This window comes from Cygnus olor, chromosome 3, assembly GCF_009769625.2.
Source record: "Cygnus olor isolate bCygOlo1 chromosome 3, bCygOlo1.pri.v2, whole genome shotgun sequence".
Lineage (NCBI taxonomy): Eukaryota > Metazoa > Chordata > Aves > Anseriformes > Anatidae > Cygnus > Cygnus olor.
The window spans coordinates 5774993-5795230 of record NC_049171.1 but is presented as its reverse complement, the minus strand read 5'-3'; the positions used below and the strand labels follow the sequence as shown (position 1 = coordinate 5795230).

Here is a 20238-nt window from a genome sequence, read left to right as displayed (position 1 = left end):
TGGGTATAGATCTAAAGGATGACTCTGAAGTGCAAGTGTGCCCATGCATTTTAACTCAGTGAAAAGGATGGGTCTACATTTGTCAAGAAATTACTTAGAATTGGTTTCCCCCAGCCAAGAGTTGTTTTCTTCTGCTGATTTATATGGAACAAGTGCTATTTTCAATTGTGACTGCTTTATGTGAAAGATATCAGGGTTACAGTAGGCGCTTTTACATGTTTATTTATATTAAAGATTATATATTTTTATTACACATACTACTGCAAGATTCCGATTATGGGAAAAGAATTTGTAAAAGCTGGACCTGTCTGGATAGACCTCGTAATCGCTAGTTCTAACTAGCGTTAATCAGAAGTTATCTTCTCTTTGCTAGAGTTCATGATTAGAATACGGCATGTTGAAATAATCTGTGACCTAATCTGAACATCTGAATTCATTTTGTAGAATATGGCAAACAGCTGCATTTCAGTTTGGGGCTAAAATAAATACAGTATATTGACCCATTGAAGATTACAGTAGGCTTTTCAGTTCCATGTTAGCTGTACTTATTGAAGAAAATTGATTTGAGAGTGCTTCTGCTTTTGAATGATTTTTTTTTTTTTTAATGTCCGGAAGAAAGGAAATAGAACATACGGATGATGGGACTTTGATGTGTAAAGAAGTTAATTATCTAAACCATCAAACAAAACATGGGCTGTGGAAGTAATTATTGTGAAGGGTCTGACGAAGCCTGACAAGCTGTTGGGTTTTATGTCAAGAAAATGCTGTACACCTGCTTGATTTGAAAGTTAAATCATTTGGTTGCAGAAGGAAGACCAGAGCTCGCAGGGAAGCAGTAGCTGATAAGCTTTCAGCTCCCAAACCTACTGATACTTGTACAGATGTACAGCCCCTCAGGGTTTTGAATGAGACTGTTCTGGTCCACTGGAAGCACCTTAAAAAGTATTTACTCGAAAATAGGACAGTCGTGAATCCCAAGTGTTACACTGAGGTGGCAACTGTGGAATTGTCCCACATTTTGGGGGAGTTTTGTAAGGATGCCTCATTAAGGATGCTCTCATTCTGCTAATGCAGAAGAGACTCCATGGGTAAAACAAAATGTCTGTACTGAATGTCCAAAGAAAATAGCCATGTGCTTTAAATGATCTTGATAGTTGAAAAAAAATCATTCAAACTTATACAAAGGCTCAAGATTTTTTTTTTTCATTACTCAGTTTTTAAACTTTAAGGAACATCCAACTGGTATATCTCAGGAATTTTTCTAAAGCCATTTTTGGGAACATTAATTGAGATGTTCACCTGATTGCTTTCTCTGGGGTCTGCGAATATCATAAGACTTGCTGTCCTCTACCATGAGAGCTCATTGGCAAAGACTAAAAGGACCAATTGTAGGAACATGATACATTTGGGATCTTATTGTTTGTGTAATGAAACACTGTTTGCCAAGTGATAAAACCAAATAATCAAAAAATAAACTAATGGACTGCATTCTGCAGATGATTACAGGCATATAGCCTTGGTTATACACGTGGAAGGCAATGGGTGTACTGATGACTGCAATTAATACAGATGAAATCAAATGAAAAATGGGTGTGTTATGGGAGTTTGGTGGGCAGAATAATTTTGTTGTCTAATGTTTGAGTAAGAGTTTCCATGGTTTTCAATAAAACTTTAAAATAATGCATAGTCCTGTGGGATTGACTGCATTACTTTTTATTGAGGAAATACTGGTACTGTGGTATTGAATATAAACATATAGCTACTAAAATGAATCACAGTTTTTCTCAATGAAACAACAAACAGTAAAATGCAGATACGTTTCCAAATCTTTAGGCTGTATGTGGGTATCAGTGCAGCTTCCTCTGTACTCCCCTCCATGTGTACGCAGAGCTTTCCTAGAAATAGTCAGCTTCCTTCACGTTACAGAGGCATTTTTTCCATTTTTCGTTGCAACTCGCTCATTTGACAGTTGAGTTTCTACGGCTCTTTGGTGACTGCTGCCTGTGGCAGGATCCTGCCAGCACTGAAGCCTGGTGTAGCTGCTCTTGTGATTAAAATCAGACTGCAGTGGGAGTAAGCATGTGATTAAAGTTACACATGTGCATAAGTGCTTGCAGGATGGGGACCTAAATTAGAATCTGCTTGAAGATAAACAGAAGTCTGTTTAAAATCTACTTGAAAGCACTAATAAAAATGTAAACTTATATGTAAATGCATAAACTTCTTATTATATTTGTTGTCCATCCATAAGCTATTATATCCTCAGCCTATCAATGTCCTAGTTTTGTTGTTGCTTTTTGAAAGTGTCTTAAGCTCCCTACGTAGTGTTACAAGTTTTTGTAAACCAAAGCCTAATATTTGTGATTATTTGCAATGCTTTTAATGGCATTTAATGTAACCGTTTTAGGTAATATCTTTAGAAAAAGGAATCCATCTTAACTTTAACATTTAAAGTGAGAAAAGGTAAAATCTTATGGCAAAACAAGTTAACATCTGCTTTTCGTTATCAATGCTACTACTAATAGTACAAGAAATGATCAGTACAACTGAGCTGAGTGTGCAGCAAACTAGATAGAAGAGGTGAAAAATAGTGGAAATGTGTTCTGTTTGTCAGAGGAATGGCATAGTGTGTGCAGTTCTGTGTTTAAAAAAAAAAACAACCTTGAAGGGGAAAAATGAAACTCCCTATTCTATGGCTATGGAATTTTCCATAAATAAGCTTCGATTTCCCAAACTTGTAGTAATTTAAGATATTTTATAAAATGAATTTGCTTAAAGACATTCAACTGGCATTTTATTAAAAAGGAAAATGTATGTGTGTTAGATTTACTTTGTAGAATAAGAGGAGAACTGTCCTTGAGTTGTTTTTTTCTTTGTAAGAAATGTGCATGGCAAAGCTATAAAATATTTTGCGTAAAGATAGTACCTCTAGTTCTGGAGGTATTGTGAAGATGTGCAGGTAACCACCCTTTCCTTTTACAGTGCATTTTTGTTTGAAAGACTTTATTTTGGTTTTCTCGTCCTACTGTTGAGGAGCGGCTGAGGGAACTGGGGGTGTTTGGTCTGGAGAAGACCAAAGGGGAGACCTTATTGCTCTCTGCAACTCCCTGAAAGGAAGGTGTGGGGAGCTGGGGGTCGGCCTCTTATCACAGGTAACTAGTGATAGGACTAGAGGGCATGGCCTCAAGTTGAGCCAGAGGAGGTTTAATTTGGACATTAGGAAGAATTTCTCCATGGTCAAGCATCATGGGGGTCAGGCATTGGGACGGGCTGCCCAGGGAAGCGACAGAGTCCCCGTTCCTGGAGGAATTAAAGAGCTGTGTTTGGACAAGGTGGTTAGGGACATGGTTTAGCAGTGCACTTGTGGTGTTAGGTGTGTTTCAGAAAGGAACTTGGGATCCCAGTGCTCATCAAATTTTAACTGGCTTTTTCTAATACTCTGTTTTATTCCTCTTGGTCTCAGTGGAAGCAGCACAGACTGATTTACTACTGCTTGCGATAGCACAGGAATAGAAGAGAATGTTTTGGGTAGCAAGACACTAGTGGTTATGAATATCGTATATTCCAGAATAGCAGTAATTTTAGTCTAATAATTTGCTTTGGTGCTTTTAGGGTACCTCTAAACGGGTTCCTGAGAAAATATGTTTAAAAATAGCACACCTTTCCAATTTTTCCTGAGGTTACAGTAAGCGTCTACTCTCTCTTATAGTGTCTCAGGCATCTTTTTGCATGCAGAGCATTTATGTTCAAGTCCACCCTGAATAGCTTGTCTTCCCTTTTGAATATCTAGTGTGGAACATAGACAGCAGCCACTGAGGTGAACTTCTTTTACAGTTGTTACAAGTTTACATGTTCAGTTACTGAAAAATGGGCTTTTTCAGTTGGCTTTCTTAATAGCTTTCATGTATCGCTGCATGAAAGGCATTATGAAGTTCTATATGAAACACAGAAGTAGGCCTGGAATTTCTAAGGCACATACACTTATGTGAAGGGATACATAGTTGTTACTGTTCTTCCATACGTTCTCTTTTAAAATATATTTATAAGTTTTGTGTTTCTTTTGTTTACTCAGATGAGCAGCACGGTGGCTAGCCCGATGTCAACGGTCGCCTCTTCAAGCACTGGAAGAGGGACAGGAAAATCGACAAGCTTTACACCTGAATTGCAAAGTATGATGTAAGTAATAAGTCAAAATACCTGGTAATATCTGCTTTTTGTATGCTTCTTCTAGCTAGTTCTTAGAACGTGTGTATAACAGGCAGGGGAGAGTGGGTATTAGTGATGAAACTTCTGGATTTTTCTGGACTTTTTTTCTGAATGGATTTTACTTCTCATTTGGAAAACATTCAAAGATTTAAAAAAAAAACCAAACCACCACACCTAGATAAATAACATAACACATCCTGTATTGAATGGAGAGAAAAATCTTGCTGATCAAATAAATGTATTTTTAATATTTAGAAGTCATTTATGACTTAAGTTTGACAGTCCTTCACCAAAGAAAACTGTTCCTGTTGTCATTTTGCTTATTTAAGTTTTCTTGTGTTAATATCTTTCAGTGCTAACGTAGAAAGGTAGACTGCTGAGATCCTAATATTGCACATGAAATTAAGATATGGAACAGTTGCAAATAACTTATCTTTGTAACAACTGTACTTCCTATCAGCCAAAAAACATTTGTTGTTGTACTTAATGAGACTTCCAGGCTGTGATGCTGCATGATTTTGTAGTTCACTTCTAAACCTTGGATGGTATATGAACAGGTGGGCTTTGTCAGTCTCAAAGGTACTTGCATAATCAGAAGGGTTCCTTCTGGAGAAGTCTTTATCTTGGCTAGTAACCTATTTCACTGGGCTGATTGCAAATCTTCATTTGGTGGAAAGCAACATACTCATCAAAAATGTGACTTGCCATTTTTTCCCCTTTTTATGTGTATCCAAGACACTGTACTGTTGGGATGGGGGGTGGGAAAAGTAATGAGCTTCTTCCATGTGGATTTGTGCTCCTGATTTATCAGGCACTTTAAAGAGTATTTCAGCTTAAAGCTAAAAGATATCTAAACTCAGATAGAAAACTAGGCTGTAGGGGCTCGTGTCTAAATCGTGCATTTTTCAAAGTATATGATTATGAATGTTGCTTATTGAGGGGGAGAGGATGCACATTTTGCCAATTGCTGATGTCAGCTGCACATAAAAGGGAGCTTTGCTTTATGAAATCTTGCAAAAGTATCTTAAAGGATTTTTCCCTATGTTCATTTGTCAAAGTTGAAAACGAAATGAAGAAAGCTAGTCCCAGAGTACCAAAACATAAATCCACGTTTTCAAAAGATAGTGGTAATCATTGGCTCTTTTCACTAAAGTTTGAGTTCTGGAAGACTGTTCAGGATGTTGTTTAAGATAGGCTGAGTTAAAGTAGGATGGACTTAAAAGGGAATTAATTTTGGGCTACTGATGTTTATTTTGTCAAGGTCATTGAAAACACTCAATATTTGAAAGCTTCTTTATACTATGTTGCTTCATATTTTATTTTTGAATTTATTTTTTCATAAGCTATATTTCAGTCAAAATAGTTATGATGTCCGTCTTCTGACCTATAGGTGAGTAACTACATTTTAAAGGTAGGGAAGTTTTTCTGTATTCAAGCTATGGATGCATTCTAATGGTTTTTATGATACTGTCCTTTTGATTATTTTACTTCAGGTTGGTAATATTGAACGTGTACTCATTTGTACAATATTTAGGTAGTTTTTTCTTAAATGCTCCACTCTCAACCTTCCTGTTTCCACGGTGTTAGAGCTGACTATAAGGCTAGGATGAATGTTAAAGCTTTATTTGTATATTTATATTTACAAATATATAAATATTTTTTCCTGCCAATTGTCTTCTTCAACCAGAAAGAAGTTAAAGTATCTCAAGCCTCCACAGGTTATAATTATTTGCCTGGATAAAAAAACAATATTTGGCTTTTTGATGTAATGGAAACACTTCGCATCTTTAGTATTGCTGTATCGTTCTAGGTACTCTCTTTTTACTTCTGTAGTTGTAAAGGAGCTCAGTCAGGAATTAAAAGGTGTTTTAGGTCACTTCAGGCTACGTTTGAACTGCATTTTTGTTTGTTTTCATCAGCTATGGACATGATGATTTTATATAAGAAAAATGGTAAATCTCTTCCATGTCACGTGCCAAAGAGTCACATTCTACAAAGAGTTCCCTGTCCAAAAGCAAAAGATGTAACTCATTTTTATTTAAATCTTCTTAAGAGACTATTAGACTGTTGTAGGTGGCGCACGGGACACATTAGAGTATTTTTTGCTATAATGTAAATGAGATAATGAACTATTTCCTGTGAATAGCTTCTGAAGGAGATGAGCACTTTGTTACAAATCCAGTGGTTTGCTGTACTGAGTTCCTTTTCAGATAGAAAATGTAGGTTCTCTCCCTCAAAATAACCCTGTTTAGTTATTGTTCACATCTATAATAGTCATGTACACTGGAAAATGCATGTGTTGTTCTTTGTGGAGAAAATAGCTCTAACTAGGCTTAAAAACAAAAGAAGAGCCAGGAAGTTTGGAGTCAAAGGAGGCTGTGCATCTCTTTGGGTCAGTATCTGAGGAGCCTGCATTTTATTTAACTGTGCACTTCCTGATAAAGTATTTGAAACTACTCTCCCCGCCAGTATACACATGATCCTGTCAGAATGGAGAAGTTATTGTTGGCCATATAAATGGAAGAAATAGACATTTTCCTTTTGCTTCAGAACTGGTGAAGTTATAAGAGAGCTATACAAACAGCTCTTCTGTGCGTTAAACACTTTTCATAAACAGTTTCATTGAAATAATAACAACTGAAGAAATTCCCTGAATGTAATGAGCGTGTTGAAAATAACATTTTTTTAATTGTTTGCTTGGGGAAGAAAAAAAATTGTGAGTCTTGAAATGATAAAGTACCAGGGATGAACCATGTGGAGAAAAAAATGACAACTGTTTCTTTTGGCCTGCACCGCAAAATGAAGTTACCACTTTAAAAGAACTTTCCAGGCTCTGACAGAAGCTGACATTTTTTATAAACTACATAATTTAGGAAGTTACAGATTCTCCCATTTAGGCGATTTATAATAAATCCATGCTGTCATCGTAAGATCCTGGGAAATACTAAAGGCTGGGGGATTACAGTGCAGAAAAGGTGACATCTTTCTTAAAGAAAAGAAAATAGAGGTTTTAGCTGCATGGTTTCATTGTGAGGTTGAGTAGGAGCACCTATTTCAGACAGTTCATACGGAGTAATATGAAGAGTACCTTCAGCTTGTCCTGCCTTTCTCTACAAAAAATGTGAAAAGATGAATTTGTGGGAAGTAAGTCGTGTTAGGGACGCTGGGTGCGAAGCAAGAATGGCATTTGGTAGTTGCTAACGTTAAAAAAGGGACTGCTGGATCATAAGGACTTAAAAGGCAGAAGAAATGCAGAGAAACTCTATCATTGATGTAGAATATCAAATTCTGTTACAACCCTGCAGTGAGAACTGGAAGTCTGTGTTTACCAGTGCCTCACAGTCTGAAGGTGGTACCTTTTATGAGTTTGGTACACACAGCACTTAAATGTTGAGTAAGGGTTTGATTCCCCAGAATGCTGAAATTTACATGTAGCGTTAAGTTTGTGAGTAATCCCTTTTAAGGTGATGAGGTTATTCCATGCTATGTATATCACTTATGCTATGCTTATTTTTTTTGAACCAAAGCACTAGGGAATGAACTGAATCCTTTTGGGAATTGTGTTTTTATGATAGCCTCACAAATATTATTTCCTATGCATTCGAGGAAATGTATAGGGGCCTTGAAATGAAATCAAAAAATACTGCAGAAACGTTGTCTTAAAATGCATAAATCAGTTTTTCATAATATGTGCATATATATGCACACACTAATAAAACAGTTCTGGTTTTTCTATTGACGATTAAGACTGTTGAAAGTATTTGCTTGTATTTGAAGATTTTTTTCGTTTGTTTTTCAGAATAAAATCTGTATAATGTCTAGTGCCTGCGTAAATAGCATTAAGTATAGCTGGGGATGGTACTTATATATGGATTACTTTTAGAGGAATAGAGAGTTAGTGTCAGACTGTCACAGACTGCACAAACGCATGTCAATGTACAGGGCACTACCTGGGTTTGTTTGGCTTTTAATTGTTAAGACCTTGCAATTATTTGATATTTTATCTAATAATAATTGAAGGGAACATAATGCCCTGTAGATTCTTCTTTGACTCCCACATTGTTTATTTGTATTTAGATATGTTATGTTACTGTTATTATAGCAGTAAGGTGTTAAAAATTAAAAAAAAAAAAAAAAAAAAAGAGAGAAAAAGAAGAAAAGGTTTCAGCAGGTTTAAAGTATTTTTCTGAGGTTTGTTTTACGTGGTTTCATTTGGCTGATATATAACCTGTTTCCAAACTAACTGCTAACCTTAGGTCAGTTGCACTTAAATTATAGTTCTGCCCAGAAGGTTCTCAACCATGATGATTTCACAGTAGCAGCTACAATTCGTAATTTGGTTGAAATCATCTATGTTGTAATATAAGCACTGGTTATAGAGGGAATTTCTAGAAACCATGAAGTTATAAACACTAGTATAGAACAGTTTGAAGATGGAGAGTTTTTTCTTCCCCTCAATAACATATCTTGAAATCAGAGCTATTTTAACTGCTTACAAAAATGAAAAATACTAATTATTGTGACCTGAAGTTCATTCAGAAGTTGTTTTAATTGATTCAACCTTTTTTTTTTTTCTTAAACTCTTAAGCAGAGGGAACAGAGGCTATGTTCAAAATCAGTTTATCAACAGAATAATTTTAAAAATCACATGAGTAAGAATTTTACAATGGCATATGTATATTGAAAACTAATCTGAAAACACATTTCAGTTCACTATACCCTACAGCTTCATCCCATAGGTGACCCCAATGTTCAGCTACATATGCTTCAGCGATTATATGTCAGCTGAAAAGCTGCAGAGTTGGGCTCAAAGTTGATGATAAATCTCGGAATTACATAAAGCACTAGTTAGTTATACTTCACTATCGAAGAGTGTGTTTGTGTCAGCTGCATTCGTAGTGCCAGAACATGCAGTGTCATTGGTAATGGTAGGCTGTATTACCCTGTTAATGCAAGCTGGTTGAAAATAATGTCCTTTTTGTGAATTCCGTGTTATTTTATTTTCAGACTCAAAGTTGTCCCTCCCCCTATCTATTTTATATGCATTCTGCAACCACATATTTTGTCTGAAAAACAACTTTTTTTTTGTCAACCGTAACATGATTCTATGTTTTCTTTATAACAGATTTTTTTAAAAATGAAATGTTGAAAATGTGGTCCTTCAAAACAAAAATAAAAAAAATAAATACTTTCCATAACAGAAAAGGCCCTACGTTCACTACTCTGTTTAGTCAAAACTGCCTATTTTTATGGATACCACTACAAATGGATTTATTTTTCAGGACTAGCTCTTGGGTAAACATACCTCGTGGTGCATTTAAACAAGAAATTCTGTCACTGAGACCTCTCTGTTGACTTGTTCATTGGCTGGCTGTGTGGCTGCAGATTGTCTTGCTTGAGAAGATACAGATACACGTTTTTTTGTAAAGTTTAACTCTTCTCTATGTTTATGTTAGAAATTGGCTTTAATGCAGGGCAAAATGCAAATATGTGAGAACAGATTTATTTTGGTTGTTCTTTTGGCTTCAGTATATAGTGTGAAGACCATCGTGCTATAGAAATATTTAGGATAATGCTAGTTAGATACACAGAAGACCATGGATAGGCAATACATTTGAATTAAGAACAACTTTAATTCCATTTTTAATAGTTTATTTTTCTGATGCTTATAACTGTAACTCTGGTGATGAAAAAATTTCATTATTTTATGCTTAAAAAGTAAATTTAAACAATTTTTTGCATATTTGGGTCAGCTCAGAGTTACCAGAGCAAGGAAAAACAGTTAGCTGCCTAAGTGCTTTTTATAAGCGTGTGCTGAAATAGCTGAAAAATAAAAGTAAAAACTTTCAACTCTTTAAATCTGTGGCACTGCTTTGGAAAAGTTGCACTGTTATAACTAACAAAAACTCAAAACTCAGTGTAGTGACACTATCCTACACCACGCCACAGGCAGTAGCTAGATGCCCCGTGTTGACGTAGGAGGTCAAAAACATGATCCCTGAACTAATCTTTTGTTCCACTGATGTATTTAGATAACTCCTGCTGACTTTAGTTGGATTAGAATTTGTTCAGCACTGAATGCCCTGGAAGATCTTACTGGTGTGTCCCAGTATTGGGTCTTAAATTTATTTTCAAATAGAAAAATGCAAATGTTGTTAATAATGAGTGCTTTTTTATGCTAAAATAGCATTTCCATGTCAGTTGAAAGGTTCAAGGAACTTGTTTTTCAGTGCTGAAGAAATACATACTGTATATAACATGAAAGGACTATGACGCATATAGGTGTGTTTTGCCACATAGGTTTTTGTTTGTATATTTATCCAGCTCCAAGTATCAGAATAATTATAATTAAATACTTCATTAAGATTACATGCTAATTACAAAAAAAATAAATATGCATTCTGTGCTGTTTGCAAGACGTAACTCCCTGTTGAATATTCTCCCTAAAGTGTTTTGTTTTATGAATTAATAAGAAAACGTTTAAAATGTTCCCTATCTGATTTCTAGCTTCTGCTGCTACTTGTTTTTTGATAAACATCTAATTTATTATCCTGGTCTTCAAAACATTGTTTCTTATAGTTCTGTTTGTGATAATGGGCTTCATTGCTGGTAAGTCTAGTTTTCAGTTGTTAAACCATAGCCTTGGTTACTTTGTGTTTTTTTTTTTTCTGTGTGTGTTTTTGTTTTGTTTTGTTTTCAGTTTAACACCTAAATGTATAAGCAGACTGACCCTTGTGAGCCAGCTGTAAGCATAAACACCAGAGCTGCCATTCCCTTCATGCCAGGTTCCTCAGGAGGTTTTCCCTTATGCCAGGTTCAGTTCTTCCCCGGGAGAAAGAAAGTTTTTAGAGTGTTGCCTTTCATATATCTTAGGTTTCTCGGAATGCAGAGCGCATGCAGGCCCTGATTCTATTTGAAACAAGTAAATGATTATAGTGACTAGGAAGTTATGCTGACTAGACAGTCTAGATGATTGGTTTTAATAAAATGGTGCACAATCCATGCAGCATGCAACACCCAATAAGCATGTGCTTGAGTTGAATATTAATAATAATTTGTTTTATCTTACTGTAATGAGATACGATAGTATTCAAAGAACCCTTTTATGACTATAACCTCGTGACTTCAGTCGTTCGTGTGCCTATCCCTCTTCGCTTTGAAGTTGATCAGTGAAATCATCTGACTTTGGATAGTTCATTTGGAATGATAGTGGAAGAAAACAGCTGTAATGACCTGGCTTAGGGAGCATTCTGGTTAACCAAACTGTAATTTGGGATTGTAAAGAATTTCTCTATTCTGTCCTGTACTTGTTTACCATATCTGAACCCTGAATTTTGCTGAGATTGCATTGTTCAAAAATAACCAGTTTAGCCTACTGAGCTGAAATCCCTCTCTGCAGACTTTTTTTGACCCTTTGCTAAAGAGGCGATGGCACCAGACGTGATTGGAAATTATTTACCCAATAGTGTTTTTCTTTTTTATGTCTACCTCATCAAATACATCAGGTGAGAGTGGTACGAGATAGAAAACTAGGAGCAGAACTAAGTTTTTCTTTCACAGGTAGGGCAGAGTAGAGGAAGGACATTCCTTAGAGAAATTACTGCAGATCTTCCTGCTGCTGAGGTGATCAGATATTTTTCTGCTTTAAAAAGCAGAGTCTCTTCTGTATACAGTCAATAGCACAATAGGATTTTGTTGAGGAGGCCTGGTAGGGTTCAAACAACTGACACTAAAAGACTTAAGAGCTGAAAATGGAAAATGGTACCACATTTCTGTACCACGTTTTTAAGTATAGTTATTTTAGACAACCCTTTAGTAATACTGAAGTTACATTTTACCATTTAGTAGTAGCAGAAATCACTTTAATGATATCTGTCAAACATTGTGCCTGAAATGCACTCACTTTCTCTTGCCTCTCTTTTTTCTGTTGAGTATCTTGTCTTTGCTTATGAAGGGGGCAAAACGAGCTGGAAGATCTTTCTTAACATACAGTGCCAGAGCAGTCTCTTACATAGAGGAAATGCAGTGCTATGTCTCTTCACAAACTGCTGAAGGAAATTTCCCATAACTAATTTCAAAATTGCACTCATATTCAGAAGGTTTGCAAAAGAAACACATGAAGGATGTTTTTATGGGGAAAGGCTAAAGGGCTTAATCTGGACAGCAGTTTTTACCCTGAACAGAATTAGCTGAGGTTTAGCATAATGAGATGCACAAAACCCAGATAATTCTGCTCTACTAGCGCTGCATTTTTCTCTTGAAAGTTCAATGTTATTGTAGGTTTTGCAGTTAATTTGTGAAACCTGTTTTTATAAGCACAGGAAGAGTTCCTCAAAGGAAGGTTACAACATGCACGGTTCTACTTAGTTATTTGTTCTGAGTTGCATACAACTTCTTAAGTACATCCTATGTTTGGATTTTTCTGTTTGGTATGGAAGTATTTTGAGATATATGATTCCAGGCTTTTACAATTAGATTCCTGGAATTCTCTGGTTTCAGATTTTGGTAAGTTGCTTTAATGTATCTAATAGCTATGTAAAAGATTTTTAAATTTGGAAGTGAACTGTCCTTCTGAAGTGAAGACGTACATATATCGTAACTGAATACCTATTAAATCATAAGCTAGTACGTTCATCAAGTCCAGCATTTTCTACTTGTTTTCTCAAGTGTAAAAAAAAATTAAATAATAAAATTGCAATACATTTGTTCTAGCAGACTGAATCTGAAAATCCAGTTAAAAGTACAGCCATGACCATAACTGGTGAGTGAGTTGGTTCTTAACTGCTGAAGTCTTTGAACTGCAGCTGCATAACTTGTAATTTCAATTTATTTGTTTTAGTCGCATCTAATTTGATGGTACAGATTGTACGTGTCAGTGCGCAACGCTGTAGTAGAACATTATCCATCCATACAGAACAGTAGGGGGACAGATGCTGTAATTACTGTGTGCTTTTTTGCCCTGCTGATGTCATTGCGCTCTGTGGAATTACTTACGGTTGTATCAGATAAAGAATTGGAAGTTCACAACTGGAATATATGGGAGCAGAGATTAAAATGATGAGAAGGAAGCCCTGCAGAATGCACCGTGTCTTAGATAGCTGAGTCAGAGTATTCTTCTCATCTAGGTGCTCTTTCTGCTCCTTCAGCTATCTGCCATGGCTTTGGAGAGGAATACTTCCATTGTTTTTACTTTTTTTTAATTGTTGTTTTTTCCCTCTGAGGCACAAAGGCTGTATAATCCTTCCCAGCTTTTGCTTGACTGGTGCTGATGTCTGCCACCCCTGGTATGGAACTGCCTCTTCGGAGGTACAAGATATCCCTTAGTGGTTAGAGCAACGTGTTTGTGTTTTTCTCTGTCATTGTGATTGCAACATAGTAATTTAGATTATGACGTTTTCCCTAAATTGGTCTGTAAGGTGATTAGTTTATCCTCAAATCCCACACTGGCTCTGGGACTTGCAATAAAACAGCTAAAGAGTGATAGCTGGAGTAACTTCTCTTGAATAGTTTCCAGCATTTGATGACTAAGTAACATCATCACTTTTTTTTAAATATAAGTCTATAAATGGCTTTATCATACCTTTAGTTTCCATTGGATGACTCCCTCTGCTTACTCTTCCACTTGACTTTGTTATATATAACATATAAAAATAATGTATATAATATACTGCATATTAAATATTGCTATCTCTTTATTATCATTTTTAATGTTCTTAATTTGCTGAATAACTGAATACTGTTTCTTTTAGCTTGGCTTTAGAAATGGTAAATAATAATTTAGCAGTCATGATATAATTGGATGCTAGAAATGTCAGTAAGACTAACGGCAGAGTGGGAGGAGGGTGGAGAAAGGACATGCACAAGAATAGTCTAATGGCAAGTGTTAAGTTTATTCTACAAAATAGTATTGGCAGTTTCTTAATATGTTAGCAATGACGTGCTTTTTTAGCTTTAAAATAATCCACCGCCCCAAACACATAGTTTGTGCTTAAAGCTCTTCTTTTCTTACAGAAAATGCTGAGCAGGCAACTTACTTGCTCTTCTGATTTGGTGATGGTGACTTTTTGTTTCTGCTTGGCTTTTCGGACAGAAAGCTGTAAGCACTTTATGCTGTTAAAAAGCAGCAGCTTCTGACCTAATGTACCCTTGTCTGAATGATAATGTTTCTTTGTTACTTATTTTTAGCTCAGATTGTTTTTCTCCCCTTTCCCCTAACATGATTTGTACAACCTTTAGAAAATTGAGTAGTTGTGGTTTTGAATCATCCTCCATTTCTAGCCTCAGTGAGTATTTCTGAAGAAGCACTGCCTTGCTTATGTGTGGGTCTTTTTCTTACTTAAAAAGGCAACAGCCATGACACAGTCTTACGCCTGGAAAACGAAGATGCAATACTATAGAATCTTAGTAGGCTATGTTGTGACCCTGGAAAGGACAATGTGTTAAACACTCATTTAATTTTGCACCAGTTTTGTATCGCTAGCAGATGGCTTGTTGTTCTCCTTTAACTATGATTCAGAGTCATTTGGATAAAATATCTTGAAGGAGTGTGTTTTGGTCCTGAAATAAAGCATGACTATCCATTTTGAAACTATAGTGATACTTCACTATGAATCACTCGATGTTCAGCTCCCTGTTTGTGTAAAGCCTTCAGCATATCTAGTCCAAGCCTAAATCCTGTTTGTGCTTTCGGTGAAGTACAGCAAGATAACACAGACATTTGATATGTACACAGTGATATAAAAGCCTTACAGGAATACAGTTGAGTTCTGCCAAGTATAAATTAATCCGGCCATTTTAAAACTGTGGGAGATGGCAAATAATTTCATGGTAAACTCTACTCTCTTATTAAAAAAATAATACTTTTGCATTAGGAAAGGTCCCTGGCATTCCACAAATAAGGTAGCTTTCCTTTCAACCAAACCCACAGTGTTTTAGTTGTGTAGCTTTTTACTCTGAGTTTTTCATAGGAAATCAAGAACCTGAGGGGTAGGTCTATGCTTTTTCTTATGTGATCACACAACTTGGGTTTCTGTTTAAATGGGTACACACATGCGTGCGCATACACACTCATTATCAACAGATTCTGCACCAGTTAAATAATACCACCATAGAAAAATTGAGTTTGGAAGGGATGTCTGGAGGTCATCGGGTCCAGCCTACCTACTCAGACTTTATATCGGATTGCTCCACAACTATATGAGGAAACCGTGTATTTATTTTGTAGTCTGCTTTGTTTCACTTCTGTGACCTGCAGTAGAAAGCTGCTTTCTTTCCAGTGTATCTAAGGTAGTGTAACTACTCCGGAAAAAACTTCTAAATGAAAACTAGACCTTAATATTAAACAGCATCTAAAGTTACGAAAGAATATTTAATTTTGTGGAAAGTCCCTTTCACTAGCTCAGTTAAGAGGAGAAAATATATAGTCCTTATGGAAGGTATGTATCAATGTGGTTTAATAAGCCACTCCATACCTATGGCTGCTTTTTCTGCTAGACCGCAAAGCTAATGCAGATCTATATTTTAAAATATAAACAAAGTATAATTCTGCATATTTCCCTGGGAAAAATAAATAAATAAATAAAGTTAACAAACTCTTCCAAAACCCTTAACACTGTTACCTGTCTGTGGTTTTGGAAAACTTATTGCACAAAATATTGGAAATTACTGTTTCACTGACCAGTTATGACAAAACATACTGGTAACATTGTGTTACTCTTAAACCTGAAGTGTATTTTGTATTACTGTTATAGTGCTGAAATTTATTATGATTTTTTAAAAAAAAGTTTTTCAAAAAGCTTTAAAAAGTTTGAGCCAACCTAGAGACTTTATCAATTATTTGGAAAGATGAAAAAATAACCCTCTATTCCTCTCTCTTACTAAAAAAAATAAGCATTGTTTTAATCAAAATAAATACTGTCTGCTTCTTTGTGTGCATGTATATAACTGCAACATTTTGTTGACCTCAAGTTAATATTAATCTATTTGCCAAGCTATCTAGGAAATATCATGGGAATCAAAATGTTAGCACGCAGGGTGAGATTGATTTGTGCAAATGCATTTTCTTCAGCCTCCTGCTCCTCAAAAAAGCTACCTAAAGAAGTCAGTGTTTTGTTCCTCTCTTAGTAGCTTTAAACTGAATGTGTAACTCTGTTGTTGGCAGGTTCGTGACAGGCAGATCTCTTTTCCACAAATACATTTCATCTAATAATTAGGTAAGGTGGTATAGTCAATGAGTTATTTGGCAGCCTGCATTGCTGTCTCTTGATTTGCAATCTTAATAATGAGGTCTTCACTGTGGTATACTGGGTAGTGTAAAAAAAAAATATATATATATATTTAAATGTATGCATATCTGTGTGTGTATATACAGACTTGAGAGAAGAGCAAACATCTATTCATAGCATGATGCTGATATTAGGGGCTGAATAAGACTAATATGTTGTCTTTAATTGTTGTATGGCTTTGAGAACCGTAGAACTGGACAGGACTTTGCTTGCTAATATAAGCTTTGATGCAAGTGAAACCACTTTTCGCTATACCATCTGCGAAGAGGGAATGCAGACTCTGAAGATGATCACAGTAGTCTTTTGCTTTGTGTTTAATGCAGAAAAATGTTACATCTGTTAGAATTCCTAAGCTTCTGCTGATGCCCCAGCAATTCCAGTTTTGCTTTTTATAGCAGACAGATCAGTTGTGGAAATAAAAGTTTGTGCAACTCTGAAATGCAAATTGAATGTGTAATGCAAATCGTGTAATTAAATCTAGCTGTATGGAAACTACCTTTAAAAACTGTAGGTTTATAAATATTGATTGTTCTGTGTGCTTCTAGGTCTTTGTGCTTTCTGAACTGAAATGGCCAGTAAGTAGCCCTGTGTAGGGGATGCTGCAAAATCAAGTAAACTGAACCAGCTTTAATGCATGCTGCACAACTGGGCTAGATACAGATCTGGTGACTTTCAATTGGAAGGCTCTGTAGCTAGTTGGCAAGCTTCCTTATGCTCTGTTTCTCTATTAAATGCCAATCTTATACCTTTGAGAATGAGACCTTCTTTGGAAAGAAGTGCATTACAACAGCTTGTTGTAAGCTACGCCTGTGAGTGTGCACTGGTAGGATCTTCCACACCGCCTGCCCACGCAGGACCCCTGTACAGACGTACTGCTCTCGTTATAGTGACCAGCGCTGCCTTTGACGTGACATCTCAGTGTCTGTCAGATCCTTTTATGCTTCAGATGACTGAACAGATGTGTGTGATCAACTTATGGAAAAAAGCACTAGTGTTTCATCTCTTTCTAATGAATTACAGAACTATTTTTGAAAAATGGGCAGCTTTTGAATAATCAAAGTCATGTATATTTCTGGAACTGGGATTAGGATGGCAATATTTATCTTTGAATTCTTAAGACAGATAAAAATCAAAAGTCCAAACCACCAGCTATTTTTGTTAAATGTTTAGATTAATCTAGAAAAATCGACTGAATCTTTAAAATTGCTTATTCAAATGTGTATTTAAGAACTTTATGCTGAGCATTTCATTTCTTTCTTAAACGACTTCTCTATATGGCAACGTAGCTTTTGAGGGAAAGATATTATTTGATTAATCATTATGATCTTTTTGAAACAGGCAAGTCATAACAGTATTTTCTCAATTGAAAATTGAGGCCTTAGGCAGAAACTTCTGCAGACCATTTAAAGTTTTAACTAATACTTTTGTCTTTTCCTTAGCAATTTCAATAAAGCTTTCTTTATTCTGATAGCTGTTACAATGAAATGTATTTGATGTCTCTAAGGATGTCTGATTTTTTTTTTGACAACACTATTTCCTCCATTCACACATAAGTGAAGATAGTTGTCTGACTGAGTCAAAATAAAACAGGAATTAGAATTTTTCTTTTTGTATCATTCTTTGCTACTTATTAGCTTGCCACATGGTTTTCCCTGCATGCCAAGTGTTTCCATCTACTGTTACAGACAAGTGTTGGTTGCTGGTACCAATAACAATTCACATCCACTCTTCTGAAAAGCTAGCATCTCCTCCAGCTGATGATAGCTGTCGTTGCTATGGCTATTTTGGTCGTGTTTTTTTTTTTTTTTCTTTAAACATGGGGTGGTGAAAGCATGAAGAACAGTTGCTGCTACTTTACAGAGGTATCCTTGAGTTTATTTTTGTGGTAGGTGAAAGGCTTATATCTTTCCCTATATCTTTGTTTTCAGCTACAAAAGAATGTTTTACTGCTGATCATAGAAGCATAGCTATCCTTTATGCAGTTGAGACTTTCAAGAAACACTCTACGTACTACAGTTAAAGCTGGTGAAAAATCTATTGCAGGGAATTTTAAACTTGGAGAAGGGAAATAATGTTTTGGACTGAAGGAAAGACTATTAAAACTCTGCAGTTGAGATTGTACACATAGTACAGTAGTTACAATTTAAATTTGATTAATGAAGCCTTCTTGATATGTTTGCTTATTTGTACAACAGCTTTTGTTAAGTGATCTTTAATTTTCGCCAAATGGAAAGGCCAATTTTTTTTTCAAAGAAGTGATGATGAGTGACTTGATGCAGTCTTTCTTTTCACCTCGTCAATATGTTTCCTTTCTTTGAGACTACTGGCAGAGCTGTATAATTGTCTGCATCTTCTTAAACTTTTTTTTTGATCAGTCTTGAATTAAGTATTAGTCACATCTCTCAAGTCTTGGTCAGGTCCTCTACCTTAAAGTATTCAGCTTGACTTGTAAGTCAAAGCGGGTGGACTTGGACAATTCGGACTGTCTTAGAGTTGAAGGACTGGTCTGAAAAGCTGTCAGTTTTCAGAAAACTGTGTGGCTTTGTTAAAATTAACAGGGGATAATCCTTTACCAAAAAAGAAACACGGCGTTTTGATTAGGTATGTTTTTCCAGGAGGGGATTCTAAAATGTATCTGAACCAAACCAGCACCGCTCTGTAGTAAAGTCTGTCAGCTGAGTTCCCTAGCCACTTGTGCCATCAGACTATTAAAAAATAAAAAAAAATGCAGCAGCAAATGTGCCTTGACTAGGTAGTTAAGCTGCCAATTTAGCTGCTATTTGCTACTGAAGCAGTACAAAGCAGATGGAGCCAGCCAGTTAATTTGTCTGAGTTTGAGTTTTTTCTTTTAGTAATGTGTAAGAATATAAAAAAAAATCCACTGTTTATTATATACATATTTATTAGCATGCACATGATTTTTTTTCTTTGCTGAGTCAACATTCAGATGCTTTAAAATTTGCCTGAAGTTATCTTGAAAAAATTTAAATTTCACTCTCAACAGGAAAAACCATCGTGTGGAGGTGGTTCCTATCCTCATTGTTTGACTTCCTTGTTGCAACTACAAGTCAAAAATGAGTTGGGCATCACTTATCAAACTCTGTTGTAGGATATGGATACATTTTTTAATATATACTTTTCAAATCATCCTGATAATCCATGTAATTTTGAGCAGGATATTAGTATTGACTTTGCCGGGACAGTCATAAAAATAGTTGTGTGTGTATTTAAGTGTTTCACTAAGTAAGGCCCATTTATAAATAAAATCTTTCACTGAAATGTAGAGATGTCAAGACTAGTGATTTTTTTAAAGTCATATTTTTCTTGAATTTAGGCATGTAGATTTCCTATAGCTAAATGAGGATGTGAGCTTATACTGCCTTATATACCCTATCATACTTTTGAGTATATATGCTTTTACCCATATTAAGTAGAAAGTTGTTCTTTCCCATTCCATTCAGGAGTAATAACTAACTGCAGAGTAAAGGTGGGCATCTGAACACATCCTTCAGGAATAGCCGAGTCGCTGCAAAGTTTTCAGCCTACCTATTCCTCATTCGGTACAAAATCCTTTACCTGTATTCAGTGACTAACAAGTAAAATAATCATTGATAAAACATGTTTGGGACTGGGAGGGAGCTACTTACTCTAGTCTGGGTCACTGAGGTAGGACAGCGAACTGTCTCACCTGGTACAAACTGTAGTGAAGGGGAGTGTTGGACAGTCTCTACAGAACTTTTTTTATGCT

The 20238-nt window shown here is 35.8% G+C and overlaps 2 protein-coding genes across 5 annotated transcripts in view; one reads left to right on the top strand and one right to left on the bottom strand.

Moving 5' to 3' along the window:
• The window catches only part of SUPT3H (SPT3 homolog, SAGA and STAGA complex component), a 277738-nt gene that overhangs the window by 7185 nt on the left and 250315 nt on the right, over positions 1-20238 (top strand). For all 3 annotated transcript variants that reach the window (XM_040554266.1, XM_040554265.1, XM_040554267.1), the window contains exon 2: positions 4073-4176. In XM_040554266.1, coding sequence (XP_040410200.1) covers positions 4073-4176 — 104 coding nt within the window. The remainder of the gene's footprint in view (positions 1-4072; positions 4177-20238) is intronic.
• Positions 1-20238, bottom strand: part of RUNX2 (RUNX family transcription factor 2) — a 154729-nt gene that overhangs the window by 118587 nt on the left and 15904 nt on the right. The gene's annotated exons all lie outside the window — the stretch shown is intronic.